General features: G+C 43.0%; 1 protein-coding gene across 1 annotated transcript in view; it reads right to left on the reverse strand.

Annotated features, from left to right (window-relative positions):
- Positions 1-5,582: 5,582 nt before the first annotated feature.
- LOC104162923 (unconventional myosin-Id-like) overlaps positions 5,583-15,497 on the reverse strand; it is a gene marked incomplete at both ends in the record, with an annotated part of 32,861 nt that continues 22,946 nt past the window's right edge. The window contains 2 exons of the mRNA XM_009701770.1: positions 5,583-5,737; positions 10,861-10,974. Coding sequence (XP_009700072.1) covers positions 5,583-5,737; positions 10,861-10,974 — 269 coding nt within the window. The remainder of the gene's footprint in view (positions 5,738-10,860; positions 10,975-15,497) is intronic.

Raw genomic sequence — 15,497 nt, forward strand, 5'->3', positions numbered from 1 at the left:
GGCAGCACTCTTGGAGCTTAACCTTAAACACCACTATTTAGATAATGGTGAATTTTAAAATCGTTCACTTAAACATGTTTGCAGGAAGCTTTGTTTGCCACAATGTGAACTGTTGCAAAGAGCAAAAAAGCAGAAAACAACATTTGGGAGTTCTTCTCTTTGTACCAAATCTATTTAAACTCTTCAAATTGCCTGCAATTCTGGTTAGGTTTTATTCTGACACTTGATTTATGTAGTTCAGGGGGAATTGGGGGCATACTGCACTCCTGCAAAGTTTTAAGCAATTCTAGTGAAACCAGTGTTTACAGCTGAAGCTTTGAATATCGGGAAAGCAGTTAGAAATGCACTTTTTTTTTCTCCTTGCCATTCCTTGCCCCCAAAGAAAGGCTTTTCTGAATGCCCTAAAGCGGTCTGCCCTAGGCTGGGCATGCCCCAGCCCCCAAGCTCAGCTTTGGTCTCTCCTGTGTCCGTACCAAGGGGTGAGCAGCCTCCGCTCCCCCACTGCAATGCAACCCCATTTCTCCCCCTTCCAGGCTCCCTGGTCTCCTTAGACCATGAACTTTTAGGACCAGAATCTGTTTATTTCTAGTATTTCGCATAAGAAAGCTTTAATTCCAGATATACCCCCTAAGTGCCACCGCACTGCTGCTGGGAGGGAAAGACGAGCGCGTTTCCTAAGGATGCGCTTCCCCATGCAAATCTTGTTTAATACAGAAACCTGCGCAAACTTACACCAAATGTGTTTCTATTTCAGTTTGTTTTGAAAGGCTGATGGCACAGACCTTCCCCCCAGTATTTTTTCCATATATGTATATATACGTGTACTTTCTGTATTTTTACATATATGCACATATAAAGATATACACATATTTTCTGAAATTTTTACATACATGCATCTATAAATAGATGTATAAATATACAATAGGTCTATAATACAATAATAATCTATAACATATAAATATAAATCTATAATAATAATATAATAGATCTATAAATAGATGCATATATCTATATTTCCCCCAATTTTTACATACATACGGATAAACTCTACACACACACTCACATTCCTGTATTACATACATACGATACCATTACATACAGACGACACACGTGCACATGACACTAATAACCAAACCTCTCCACTTCCACAATCAAATAAATCGCTACCATCTCAGCCTATGTAACGAAACGCACCGATGGAGCGAAATCACAATAATTAAGGCATGTAAAAGGGAAAGCCGAGGAACGTCACCTTCCTAAAGACACCTTTCTGCCAAGCCAAAGAGAGCCTTGCGTGGAATAAAAAACAGGGTAACAGGCTTTAAGGGCGCCTACAGCCCATCGTATTAGTTTGAGATCTATTTTTACGAATTACTCCTTGGTCAATATAGTGGTGCCAATGCAACTGGCTCTAAGGCATGCCAGCTTAAGAACCCAGAACTAAAGAAAATTAATCTGGTGCACACTAATGATTAAAATTGGCTGACAGGTCTCAAAGTGCAATGGAAAATACAAAATTATCCTTAGGCAAGTGGTTTTCTGCTGGAGTTCTGCAGGGATTGTTTTTTACTGTTCTTTTAACTCCTCCTTCCCTTCAGCAATCCTGGAAGAAAACCAGCGACTGCGGTTGCAGACAATATGAGGATTAGGAGAACAGAAAGCATCGAAGAGAGCGGGCCACTGATACGCATTGATCTGAACTGTACGGGTAAGTCAGACAGAAAATACCGTGTGTGTTTTAACACGGACAAAAAAAATTAAATTCTTTAAGTTAGGGTGTGCTGCACAATGGAGCACAGTGCTTGGGAACAAAGGACGGGTCTCTGTCATCTCTAGTGGTGACATCTGAGCTGCCTTTACAACCCACAGTGTTTAAATCACGACACTTCCAGGCGGCAGGGAGGATCGGACACGGGAGGTGACACAGGCAGCGTGAGAGCCACGAGAGGACGAGCGTAAAAGCAATCAGTGCTTTGGAAACCGGCTACCATCAGGCCTTCTCTGGTGAAGTACAGCTCTGAAGTACATCCAGAAAGAGTTCTCAATACGTTGGACTGATCAGTTGAGATATCTTCTAGAGGCTTAAGGACCACGAAAGCAATGTGGATGTAAAAGATGCAATGGATAAGTCCTTCCCTGGCTGATAGTCCTCCCTTTTTATGTCCACTCTCACTCCTCCAAGAGCTCCTTGGGTCCCTTTCTCCTCAACATGGGCTCCAAACACTTGAAGGGACACTGTGACCACATCCACAGCTTCCGAGAGCTGTTTTCCCTGCGCCATAAGCAAATGCTTTGGCAAGCCAACAATGAGAGCAATATGCCACCCTCATCACTTCAGAGCATCTTTTCTTCCTGCCAAGCAGCGCAAGAAGTGTCCCATGATCCAGATTTCATATGCTTGCTCCTACCAGGGACTACCCAACACACTGGGCTGCTAGAGGATTTTTCCAGCTATTTCATGCACTCTGCTTAATCACAGTTCTTCTCACCCAGCACGCACAAGGGCTCCAAGACAGCCAAAGCCAGAGAACAGCAAGGAAAACACCCAGGTGAACTCAAGTCCACAACACGTCCACACGCTGCTCTGCAGGGAGGCATGAACTTACTGTGGTCGCTACATCAGCAACTCAGACGGCTTTCTCATCATTTCTGTTGGGAATTCAGTTACCTAAATAATTGCATTGTTAAAAAAAATAATCTAGCTGATATATTAGAAGTACGACTCAAACATTCGTTAACTTGACTATACACAATTCGTTATCTTAACCAGCAGAGTCGCTACTCCAAAATTTTATCACTCATAGAAGCATCATGTCAGTTTTATGCTATTTAAATACTAATTTGTGACCTCAACCTGAAAGTAAGAAAGCTCGTGCTAGGAATAATTTTAAAAAGATGCAGTTTCAGGTAGATCTTCACGGGCAAAGGAAAAGATGTGAACTCAGGCAGTATGTTCCCAAATTTGAAGCCTTTATGCCTAAGAACAGGAACAGTGTAACTCCTCCAAAACCATCTGCCAGAATACAGCATCTAGAGCCATTACCTCTAAACTTTTTCTAAAAATGTCTAAATTATTTCTTGCTGAAAATTGCCAAAATTCCCAACGCAAGATGTGTCGGCACTGAAGTTTCCAGTTCAAAGAGTTTGGAAAAAGAATCAAAACTGAACCAAAGTATCTGAATTAGAAGGTTTAGGTGCCCTCAGCATAGATGTCACCACCAGCCTCCTCCTCATCTTTCCTACACTCTAAAACAGAATGGCATAGAATTTTACATGGTTTTATTACACAGGTACATAAGTATTGTTACCTACTACGCTACACATAACCAAGGGTAGCCGTGCAACCTTACCCTTGCTAAAACCTCGTAACAGGCGTTTCAAGACTGGTATTGAGATGGCTGGAAATTGCTTTGGATGTTCAGAGAGGACCTGAAGCGAGACCCCCAGGCTGTAACCCAAGGAAGCTGCTCCCCACGTCCCAGGAGGAGCACAGCTCTGAAGTCCCATTACAGGGTCACCTGGCAATTGAACTTTCAGGCTCAAGATTTTACTGCTGGATCCACTTTCTTTTCACAGCAATCACTTTCTGACGGGCAGGATGGAGAAACCTGACGCTCGCCATCAGGCACACGGTGACTTCCAGCTAATCCCGTTTAATGAGGAATTCCCAAAGTGCCTCTCAAGCAAGGGGTCAGCTAATCCCATTCACTGACAGAATTCTTTTTTTTACTCTTAGAAAATGGAAAGTGGCTGAAAACAAGATTATTTCCTTCTATTTTGATTTACAGATATTGCTTTGAAGAGGGAAACCATGACATTTGGATATTTGGAAAATTAAACATGAGCTGCTCCTGTACATTACCATTAAACCAGTAACTTTTATTAGATGTTGGAGAAAAAGGGGCTTTTAGACCAGCTCTCCCATTTAACCGGCTGTGCTGAGGTTTGCCATTTGAAGCAGGAAAAAAAAAAAGCTAATATTGTATTAAGTGAAGATTAAACAGCATATAAGAGTATTCAACTGTCATTTTTCTACAGACAATGATTATTAGATAAAAATGAATTCTTTTAAAAGATAAAAATGTCATTGTTAAATCAGTATAAGAAATTGAAAATCAATAGTTTATACCCTTAAATGACAGGCACAATATTTTAGACTGATGGCCACACAACATACTTTCTTAAAATGAAGAACATGTGCCTCCCAGTGAGCTCTACTGGATATGTGACGAAAAGGCTGGGTACTTCATAATAACGTCTAAGTAAAAGGAACAGCAAACCAGGGCAGTCTGAACACTGAACATGCAGAATCTGGAGTGTAATCAATGGTTTCACAGCTCTTCCCAATATTAGAGACTCATTAAGGCACTGAGGAGCATCAGCTATCTGAAGATGTCACCTGTGTTCAAAACACGCCAGACATGAGAGAACCCCAGCTACTTCACAGGATTCCCCGACATGAAGTGTGTTGCTTTACAATACCCAAAATCTCCTGAGCCTTCAAGAGTAGCTACCTTTGAAATTAAACCATATTTAGGTAAATGCAAGAAACAGTGAATGTCTTCAGTTTGATTTTCAGCACTGAATTTCTCCAAACAAGTTATGCCAACGCTGAGAATTCATTTCACATAAACTTAGCACCAACCTTCAGCACTACAGACATCAGTGAACTTTACACTGTAGCGATGGTAAGTGGCTAAACCAGCATGCTGTTCTGGAATTAATGAAAAAAATGACCTAACGTCACCTAAATTCACTCCCATTGTCCTGTCACTTGTAGCTCTGTATGAATATTTACCTACAAACCCCCCTTGTCATGGGTCATAAATGGAGTATGATATTGTGAATGGCAAAAGCCAACGCTGCACGTGATGCTGATCAACATCAGTCCTCTTGAGCATCTGTTCTGGAGGAGCAAGGGAACAACTCTGAAGGTCTGTTCACTCCACACACCGGTTCTCTACAGAGTTACTTTTCTGTGACTGCCTGCAATGCTGTCACTGCTGTGATGCTCGTCTGGACAATCCCGAACTTGCTCTGCGTTATAAAGGTAATTCTCGCTACTTCAGCTGTAGTTACAAGAAGGTCAGTGGAAGATAACCACTTAAGTCTTCAGTTCACCAATAAAACAGCTTTTGCACATTGAATTACAAGAGAGAGAATTTTCAGGAAACAGAGATGACATTTTACAGCTTAAGCAATAAATCATCTACTGACACTGGGGGCAGGGAGAGCAATTTGAGAAACGAATAGCTGTATCTTAATTTTACGTGGTACGAGTTTGACCGTAAGAAGCATTAAGGAGACATTGTGGCACACTCAAAATGCATCTTCAGTGATATTTGTCCCCACACACCTAAGCTCTAATACACACATACAGGGAAGGTAGAAGGGGCAAGCAAAATGTGGTGGCTCAAAAGCACCTCTCAAAAATACAAGGCAAAAATGTTGCTCTGCTATCCTAGTAATACAGTGAAGTAACAGAGATAAAGCTCAAGACTGGCATCAAAACGACTTCAGGGGAAGTTTCTGATTTGGCACGCTAGACTGAATTTTCAACAAAATCCATTCTCAACACTGACCTCTTGAAGTGATGTGCCAGGACTCCCACCAGCTCTCCAATCCTGCTGTCGTTAGAGGGCTCTTTACTGAAGAGACAGACAATGAGATCCTTGTTGTCTTTCATGTGGAAGACCACCAGCTGGTCCTTTCCATTAGAGACACTCAATCCTATCAACTGTAAAGAGAAAGCAAGACCAGTATTATATACGTTGATATACCTTTGCTACTCGTCAGGCTAGTTCTTTCCTCTCCAGGACGCAACGCTCGCTCTGACCTTCTACACCTACCACAGAGGAATCGCAACTGAAAAAGCCAAGGTGAAATAACAGCATCTTTTTTGGAAGTCAACAGTCTCAAAGGTGTGAGGAAATGTTACCGTCTAGACTGGGTTCGCTCTGAGCAGCTCTTGCCCAAAGCAGCCCTGTCCTGTGTCATGCCAGTGCCTTTCTGCCCATCCAGTACCACGGGCCACTCACCGAAGAGTGTACCAGGTGGATTTCTAACAACCAAAGATTGCTTTCCCAAAAATCTCACCCTGGCTAACACTGCATTGCTCAGTGGCAGAGCTATAAGCCTGCTTCTCTTGTCTTTTCAAAGGAAATCAACAATAATCACGAGTCTGGCCAACAACCATCTTCAAATTCACACACGCAGTGCTGGGAACGTAACGATATGCAGATAATGTAAGAATGAAGTTTACTGAAAGCCTAAACATTTTGAGGAAGAATATAAGTTGCAAACTCTGCAAAGCCGTAATGATTCCAGTATTTACGCATGGATTAAGGTGTTGCTGTTCTGACAAAATAAAAAGGTGTGGGGTTTTGGAGTTTTTTTTTGGGGGTGTTTTTTTGTTTGTTTTTTGGTCTGTTAAGTAACTAAAAGTTGGCACATTAAAAGCTTTGTCCTCATCATCTCACAAAGCAGGAGGAGGAAATTTTTAGGAGTGGCGATCTGAGTACGCAGGCTATTCAGACGAATAGTAGAAAAAGCAAAAAATGAATCTGTGCTGGGGAAGCAAAATACAAGGATGGCAAAAGAAACATCAACAGGCAAGTACATTTAACAAATCAGTGCTAAAAAAACCAAACCAAAACCAAACCAAAAACTCCCCAAACCAGAGAGAGAGGAAGGCAAAAGAATGATGAGTACAGAGAGAGCATACAGCAGACCTTCCCTGTCCACTAAAGGACTACCCGACTCCTTTGAGTCACTCAGAGGTTTGCAGGGAGAAGTCACATTCTCCTAAAAGCGCGAGGCACCGATACACCGTTCCGCGGAAACGTAAGTCTCCTTATTCCCTTCTTAAAGAAAAAAAAGCCTTCTATGTAACCCCACTGCCTGTGTCAGAAAGGCTATTAGCACAAAGCGAGCTGGAGACTACTCACTCCTTTCAGAAGCACGAATCACATTCAGAAACAGTCTGGATGTTGGGTTTAGTAGTCACAACGTATTATTTCCAAGAAACCTGTTCCAGCTCTGGATGTCTAACACATACCAGGCAGTAGCATCGTCCCAGAAAAGCATGCCACAACCAACACACAGCAGTGCAGTGTTTGCCCTATTTTCTGGATGAAACACTACACAAGTTTAAGAATCGCTCCTATTTTGTTGGCTGAGTATCACAGTGCAACAGTCTGTGTTTTATTTTATTTTAAACACTGAGCAGAGACCTGCTACCAGTTGCAGAATATACCCAATACAGGTGGAGTTTATTCTCTACCGTTCATGCTATTTTAAGGTTACGAAATACTTCAAAAACAAGCTACATTTCAGGCACAGAAATTAACAGCTGCCTGGGTTTATAGTGTCCCTTAAAATTAATTTGCATGCTTAAATAACGTCCTGTGAGCATAATAGCACCACAGGGACTACTGCCATCAAGGTTTTAAATGTGCACCGAGTGTGAAAGATGAAGAAGTTGAAATCTCTGGATTTGAAAAGCCTATTTAAACATTAATTATTCAACAGAACCACGTTAGAAGTCCAAGAGCCCTTCAAAATTTTCCTATTTCACCCCTCCCCACAAGACTACCCGAACAAATAAATATAACACAAAAGAAATCATTTCAGAGAACGTGCTTATCTCAGTATTTACAAACACTAATATTAGCTCTGCTTGAAGATCAGGAAAAAATTTTCAGCATCCACAGAACATCCTTTATTGTATTCACCACCGTACTGGGAAAGGTAATTGCAAGGTCCTTTCTGCTGCTCAGTTGCCTTTTAATTCCTTTCTGCCATTATCTGTTTATTTTCTCTCCAGGTAAGAACAAAAAGATAATTGTATGTTGGTACTTCTGAGGCAACTGCCAGAATGCTTGCACACAGAAAATCCCCCCAAATAGCATCTTAATACAGCAAAATAGTCAAGGTTGAAAGGGAAGTTCTTGCTTTGTCATCGTTTGCACAAAATTACAGATTGATCACACAGGACACAAACTAACAGAATGCAGAGCCTGGGAGCCGAGCAGGCAGGCGTTACGGGCTATACTTAAACCATTTACATGTAAACAGAGGGAATGAAAGGAGAGAGGGAACTGTAGTGCCATTTCTTCAGCCGACAGCAAGTTTACGGTCCTAACAGGCATCAGCTGACTGTCTCCAATGAGATTTCCATGGAAACACCATCCCTAAGGATGTTGCTGTGTTGATAGGGTGCTTTCGAAATGCTGACAGCGAGCAGCACAGCTAACAGGCAGACGAATTTCAGTCAGGTTCACCTTTACATATCGGAAGGGCAATCCATCTTCCCCAGCGAACATGCATCCTTCTAGTAGGACGTATCTGATACGCCGATATACATCAAGACTGGTCTAATTATTATCCATTTGCTCTCAGAAATCTTTGTATCAATTCAAACAATTGCTCTTTCCCCGAAAGGGAAGGAATCTGTATCACTAAATGGCTACTTACACCATCTCCCTCTACACTATGGAAGCGTTTACACACAAGGAGGGATCAGGGATGCAGAAAAACAAGAGAGAGAAGCAAGGCAGCCTAAGAAGTGAAGGACAACGCACATTCAGATCATTTAGGAACAAATATAAAACATAACTACAAGAGGAAAACACAACTGCATTACAGCATTAGCAGGAGTTCAATTTATGAAATCCTGGCAAAAGAAATACAAATATTCCATGTGCTATATATGAACCAAGTAAATTTCCAAACTCCCCCCTCCTCTCCCCTCTTCCTGCAGTGCAGAGAGGGGTCAGCAGTAAATCAACAGGATCAGTGAGCACATCCTAGCACCACGATGCAATCCTGGGGCGTACGTGCAGATTTTCTTGTCTTCCCCAGGACCACAGTGCAGGACAAGCACGTAAAAGGAGAGGCTGTAGCCAACAAACCAGAAATTTATCACTACAGCATTTACCAAAGATAGATTTCATCAAATTTTCACTCTGGAATATTATTCGGACACCTGTATGAGTCAGTGGAGGATCTTTTGGACCCATCCCTCCTGCGCAAAGTACTCCAGGACCAATTGACAGTTGCTCAGGTCAAGGAAACCGTTCAGTCAAGAAGCCTCGTGGCAGGTTGCTAAAGGGAATAATTGCAGAGCTACAAATAAAGCTGATTTATATCTATGGAAATTAAAGCATTCTAAGAGCAAGAGACCTATATGCACAGACCACCAACTGCTTTCCTGCCAGAGGAAATGCAAAGCAGACAGCCAACATACAGCCTAACTCGAACCCCTAACCCTACTCTGTACGAATGGATACTCTACGATAGACACTCGTGTTTTGTGAAAATAAAAAAATACTATTAACATTTCTAAGTAACAGACATTCTACAGGCAACCTACAAATTGTACCTGACTTGCTCACCTCCTTTAATCTTTAAGGCATTAAGGATTTCAGAGGAAAATGTTCAGACTACCAAGAGTGACCTGGCCTCGTGCTGTTATGTAAATGTACAAGCTCCACCTTTAAACCCGTCAGACACATTGGTAAAGCAGACATTTTTCTAAAGCTGTGATAAATACAGATTTACCTATAATTACTAACGCAGTAAGTGAATTGCAGTGGCCTAACCACTTTGTATAAGGTAAGAGTACAGAAAATTAATACTGCGAAACTGTAATGGACAAAATTCCACCTTGGCCACCTGAGTTCACCTTGACACTTCAGAAAAAAACGCCACTCATCTAGGAAAAACACCCTGCTTGGAGTGTATTTGAACAAGTGAGTTTGCACAAGCAAAAGTCAGCCACTTAGCAGCATAATCTGCTGACAATTTCATTTTGCACAATTAAGAGAGAATGTCAGTAGAAGAGAACATCAAATGAGGAATATGACCCGCAGCTGCTAGCTCCCTGTCCCCAAACAAGAGACACCGCCACGGCGACATTGCTTTGCTACAGCAAATGCTCTTACTAGGGTACGAGCATGGTCCCCCCCCGACAGGCGGTGGTGGGTGGTGGGTGCAGAGCTTAGGTGGATGACCAGCAAGGAGGTTAGAAGAGGACCTATAAAACCAACATGAAGGATGCAGTCTGAGCTAATCATTCACTCCACATTTGCAGATTAGATTTTACCGTTACCCTAATCCCATCTCTGCACTTTTAGCAATACGGGGATGCCAGATTTATTATTTCTCCCAATGCAAACATCCCAACAAATTTGTGTACAACATTTCCAAGCAACCCAGGCGGGTTCTGTAGGTTGAAGATAACCGTAGTGGTGTTACCTCAGGCTGAGGAAAACAAACGAGCAGTTGAAGCCACACTCAAAGATGCTGAAGAGCAGAGATGAGGTTTCCCCCCTCATCCCCCTTCCTACCAGTGATAATCTGCTGCTTTGTCACTGGCAGCTAAACTCTGCTACCCCGAAGGCCAGACACCTCGCTATAATTCTGAATTTTGCTTTGATAAGATTTACATTAAACATGAACAAATATAAAAAAAAAATAAATAATTTCAAATACGACACGAAGGATCAAACAAACCCCCAGAGACACAGAAACTGTGTCGTAAGCTGCTGTGAAATGCTAACCCCCTCATGGGGCCAAGATCTTGCAGTACACAGCAAATAAAAACCCAAACAGATGAACGAGCAGAAGAGACTGTGATAAGCAGTTTGGGTTTTAGCTTTTTTTTTTATGCACTGAAATGAAAAGCTAACATTATGCATCAGTATTGTAGATAATTGCACTGTAACTGTTTTAAATATATTAAAAAACGTAAACCAAGGTCTTTTTCCATTTTATGGATATGATAATGGAGCTAAACAGTAGATGCACTGCCCGTGACTATGACAGCCCGAGATGAGATTCCCCAGTCCTTGTACTTACATTATAGAGGGGGATGGTCTTCATCACTTTGTACTGCTTCATAGGGTCCATCTTATACAGGTGTCGATCAGTGATGAAGATTGCTCTGTCCTCCACCTTATTAAAGCGATTGACCTGTAAAGCAACAAATTTTCAGTCCCACTAATCACTGCGAGAACATGCAGAATAAAACTTTGCAGCAGTAAACATGCAAAACTTGCATAGCAAATACACAAAACATAGCTCTCAAACAGGTTTTCTCCATAGATCTTGAAACAGTGGAAAGGAAGATGGACCCCGTAATCCCATTTTACGAAGAGAAATGCAGAGTCTCAGAGAAGCGACGTTCCCAGAGTTATCCAGCACCGCAGTGGCAACCTGGGCAAGTCCTCGGCTTCAATCAAATAAAGGACAGATGCTTTCCCCCAGCAACATTCAACCTGCATCCCTGTCCACTGGCAGACACCATTTCCAAGCAGATGGCTGTTGTTCCTACATTATATATGTGCCTTTGTCACCCCAAAAGCCTGATGCAAAATACCCGCCCCACAGAGCTAAACAAGGTGCCACCAAGGTCTGTGACAATCCAGACCCGAGTCATTTGAAAGCAGATGCTTTGGCCCATCCTAGATTTGAGCAGGTCCCATTTCCCTCTTTGAAAACATCTGCGCCTTGGAATGTAGGTAAGCAACTTGCCCAACAAATGGAAAACCCGGACGACGACCGTTCCCCTGCCTGTTAGTGGATGTGCTAGCTGAGCACGGGCAGGCTCCACCGGTTTTGCTGAAGTTTTGCCATTCTGCAAGAAGGAAGAAGAGACTGAATGGGCCAGAAGAACCTTGGGAGAGGCAAGCCTGTGCACAGGGATCTTGGCAAGCACAAGACCCAAGCTGGAGTGCCCTCAGGCTGCAAGGGTATTGAACAGAACCCTCTCCCTTCCTCAGCAAGAGGCAGAGCGAGATGCCATTGAGAACAACGTCTTGTTGTCCCTTCCAGGAGGTCCTAACTCCAGACCCTGAGCTAGTCCTGGTGCTCACAGACCCTATCAATTCACCAACCCAACACAAATCTGCCCTTTTTTGTAAACTTGGCGAGGGAAGGGCACAATGAGCCTCAGAGCCACTGCAACGGAAAGTGGGTGAGGTTCTGGGTGATGATAAAGAGGGGAAGAGAAGAGGACAGCTCTGTTCAGCAGCAAGCTGTGAGGTCAGTTCAGCCGGTCCAGCCCCGTACTGTTGAGTACAGCAGGTTTTTCTATAGAGGTGGACATAGCTCAACCCATATTTTAAATTGGCTTTGTGTTTTCTTAAGGATAGGGTATTCAAGGCAAGAATGCGTAAGGATCATCAGTGGGCTCAAGCTCCTCAAAATAAAATCTTTAAACAGGAGCTCGCTGCCCAGCGATGCTGCCTAGGGCTATTCTGGGAACATGGAGCGCAGAGCTACAGCATCTGGCAAACTTCTAAGGCAAACAAGAAAGCACCCAGAGTTATCTGTGCACCTCTAAGGTGAAGTGATCAAGAGTGAGATTTTTAGTTCATTTGGTTTTTTGTTAAATGTTTGTACCATTCTCAGGTTAGTCTGAATCTGGGCTCCAGTCTCCTGACTCCCACTCCACTCCTGTAAGGTACTTACTACTAAGAAAATCATAGTGCACTTCAATCAACTTTACTACTGCCTTCCAAAAAGAAGCAAAGGTGTTTTAATCTTCAAATGACTGTACCCTCTGACAAAGGTAGGGTACAGAGGAGATGGAGCCAGGCTTCTCGGAGAAGTACAGCAAAAGGACAAGAGGCAACAGGCAGAAGATGCAGCAGCAGAAATTCCAACAGGACAGAAGGGAAAAACATCTCCCCAGGAGGGTGGCAGCCGTGGGACAGGGCTCCGAGGGGCTGTGTAACCTTCATCCTCAGGGAGTTTCAAAATTCAGCTGAGCAAGAGGCTGAGCAACCCGCTCCAGCTCTGAAGTTAGCTCTGCTCAGAGCAGGAGGTTGGATCACAAATTTCCAGAGGTCCCTTCCCACTTAAACCATTCTGTGACTTCATCAGCCCATATGCTACCAAGAAAACAGACTTCCCAGTATCTGAAATATTCTGACAGTTTCCAGAAGTTCAGCAAACACAGCTTAGTGTTGCCACTGGGAAACATTAATATCTTAATATCTTATTGTTGCCACTGAGCTCTACAGTTGTAAATTTAAGACCAATTATAGATACACGCTGTAATTCAGTGAAGAACCATTAGTTGCCTGCCGAGGCAAACCACTATATTATCACCTGTAATCTCCCTGGCAGTCATCAGCAGCAGAGATTATCTGTATATATATGTCCCAACCCTCACGGAATAATCTTAGGCATACCTCAAGAAGTTGGTTCACTTTAATTTGAACTCAAAATACTACCTGCCTGGGATATCGCTTGCATAAGCAGGCATCCAGTATATGGGGAAAACAAGCTCCGTGTTGTGGTGTACTTATGCTTTTTGTGTGGATCAACCCTAAAATCTCTTTCTTTTTTTTTTTTTTTAAAATACCAATTATACACAATGGTTTTGATAAGGTAAAAATTAACTGTTGGAAGACAGCACTATGTGAACCCCCCCAGCAAGTACCGTTGAAATCAGCCAAGTGCACAGCCCCACATCGCAGTATTTCACTGCAGTTCATACATCCAGTTTCGATGTAGTAAGAGCAACGGAAGAACAGATTATTTAAGCACCAGCTAACGATGCAAAGTAATGACATGGCCCAGCAGCAAGCCATGTAGAGCGGTCATATATAACTTCTCTTAATTCTAGGTATTCTGATGTTCTGAATACATGTCTATTTTTGGCCACCAGTTACGTCTCCAGCAACAGCATCCCTCCAGTACCTGACAAATTAAATCACTGAAACTGCTGTCAAATGCCACACAAGCACCTCTGGAAAATTACCGTAAAAATAGACAACTGTTTAATTAAAAATGTACTTATTCAAAGGATACAAGATACTAAATGTACCGTCACAACATCATCTGATCTGGGGAAGATCCAGGAAGACTGAAACTAATAAACCACAATCCCACACCTTATGGAATTACTGTGAGTGTTCACAAAAACAGAAGTGGGAGGATCATGTTACAGTAGGAAACGAAATTATGATCTCTCCAGAGAAGCGTTTTATACCCTGGGATCATGCCTTTGTTCATATCTCCTTTCTAAACACAGATCATTTCAATTCCCCCCATCCCACCGCAACTCACCACAAATATTCTTCTAGGCTGCTGGTAACGTTAGGCTCCAGCAAGTGGGGTTTTCACAGTGGAAACACGCGTCTCACTAACATTACAATTCATTTGTTCAGGAAACCTGCACCAAAGGAGAACGTTTGATGCCATCTAGACTTTCAGATGCCCCAAGAAGCTGGGTACTAAATAGTCACAAGGCAAGACGCAAAGTTTTGTCAAAAGTAAGTGAGAAAGTAGGACGCAAAGCAGAAATTATTTTTCACTAAGGCAAAACTGGAGTCATCGGTGTATCACAGTCACAGAGATATTTATTAATCAACTGAGAAGGGTAGACAAGGGTGAGACGTGATGAGGCGGATGAACAGAAATACGATTTTCCTAGGTGAAATCGGGAGAAAACTGGAAAACTTAAATATTCTCAGTCAACAGGCAGCAGAGTGACAAAGTTCAGAGCAGATAAAGGCAAAAAATGCAAACTGGAGAGCTATATGAGAGCTTTAAATTAACAGTATCAACTCAGAAAAAGTAACTGAAGATGATTTTTAGACAGCTCTGGATAGATCTTGGCACAAACACGTGAGGCAGCTGAAAACAAGGAAGGCGTTAGCATGCGGTAGGGACTAGCCTGGGGAATAACGTCCTGGGTACCACGGTCTCAGTTGGAACAGCACGTGAAGCATCAGGACTGTGAACGTCAAGGAGAACCTAAAGGTTCAGAGAAGGTAAAGAATATGACTGAGGGCCTGGAAAACCTCACAGGAAAAGATGCTGAATAACCAGGATTATTCCAGGAAGCAGGTGAATGGGAGGAAAAAAAAAAAAAAAGGCTATGAAACACTGAATGGCCCAGGAAAAGTAGGTTAGGAGTGTCTGGTGCTGCAGGTTGAGCTGTTTAAGCAGAGTGGCACAGGCCCCTCAAAGCGTAATTTGGCTGTGCAGCTTACAGCACACCACGCTCCACGTCTTGGAAGTCTAAGCACGGACTTCGCCAGTCTGTTAGGCTGTGATGTGCCCCACACAGACCTCAGATCTGAGGTTGTGTGGCCTTGGCTCCCAAACATGTCTTCTTGATTTATTTCAATTTTTTTTTTAAAGAGCCTGACAACGTCACCTGCTCACCGCCATGGTCCTGCTTGTTGCTCCCATCTCCCATCACAACCTCCTGTCTGTTGTCCGTGCCCACCTCCAGCATGGAGCGCACATGCCAAACGGAGCAGATCTCACTGAGTTTTGCAACCAGGGCCACCCCAGTGCAGAAGGTCCAGCAGCTGCTGCCCAGAAAGCAGGGATGGGAAGCATGCCCAGCTTTTGTAAGGCAATGTAATATCATCATAGAACGGCTTGGTTGGAAGGGACCTTAAAGACCATCCAGTTCCAAACCCCTGCCATGGGCAGGGACACCTTCCACCACACCAGGTTGCTCACAGCCCCAC

Source organism: Cariama cristata, unplaced genomic scaffold, assembly GCF_000690535.1.
Source record: "Cariama cristata isolate BGI_N322 unplaced genomic scaffold, ASM69053v1 scaffold12830, whole genome shotgun sequence".
Classification (NCBI taxonomy): Eukaryota; Metazoa; Chordata; class Aves; order Cariamiformes; family Cariamidae; genus Cariama; species Cariama cristata.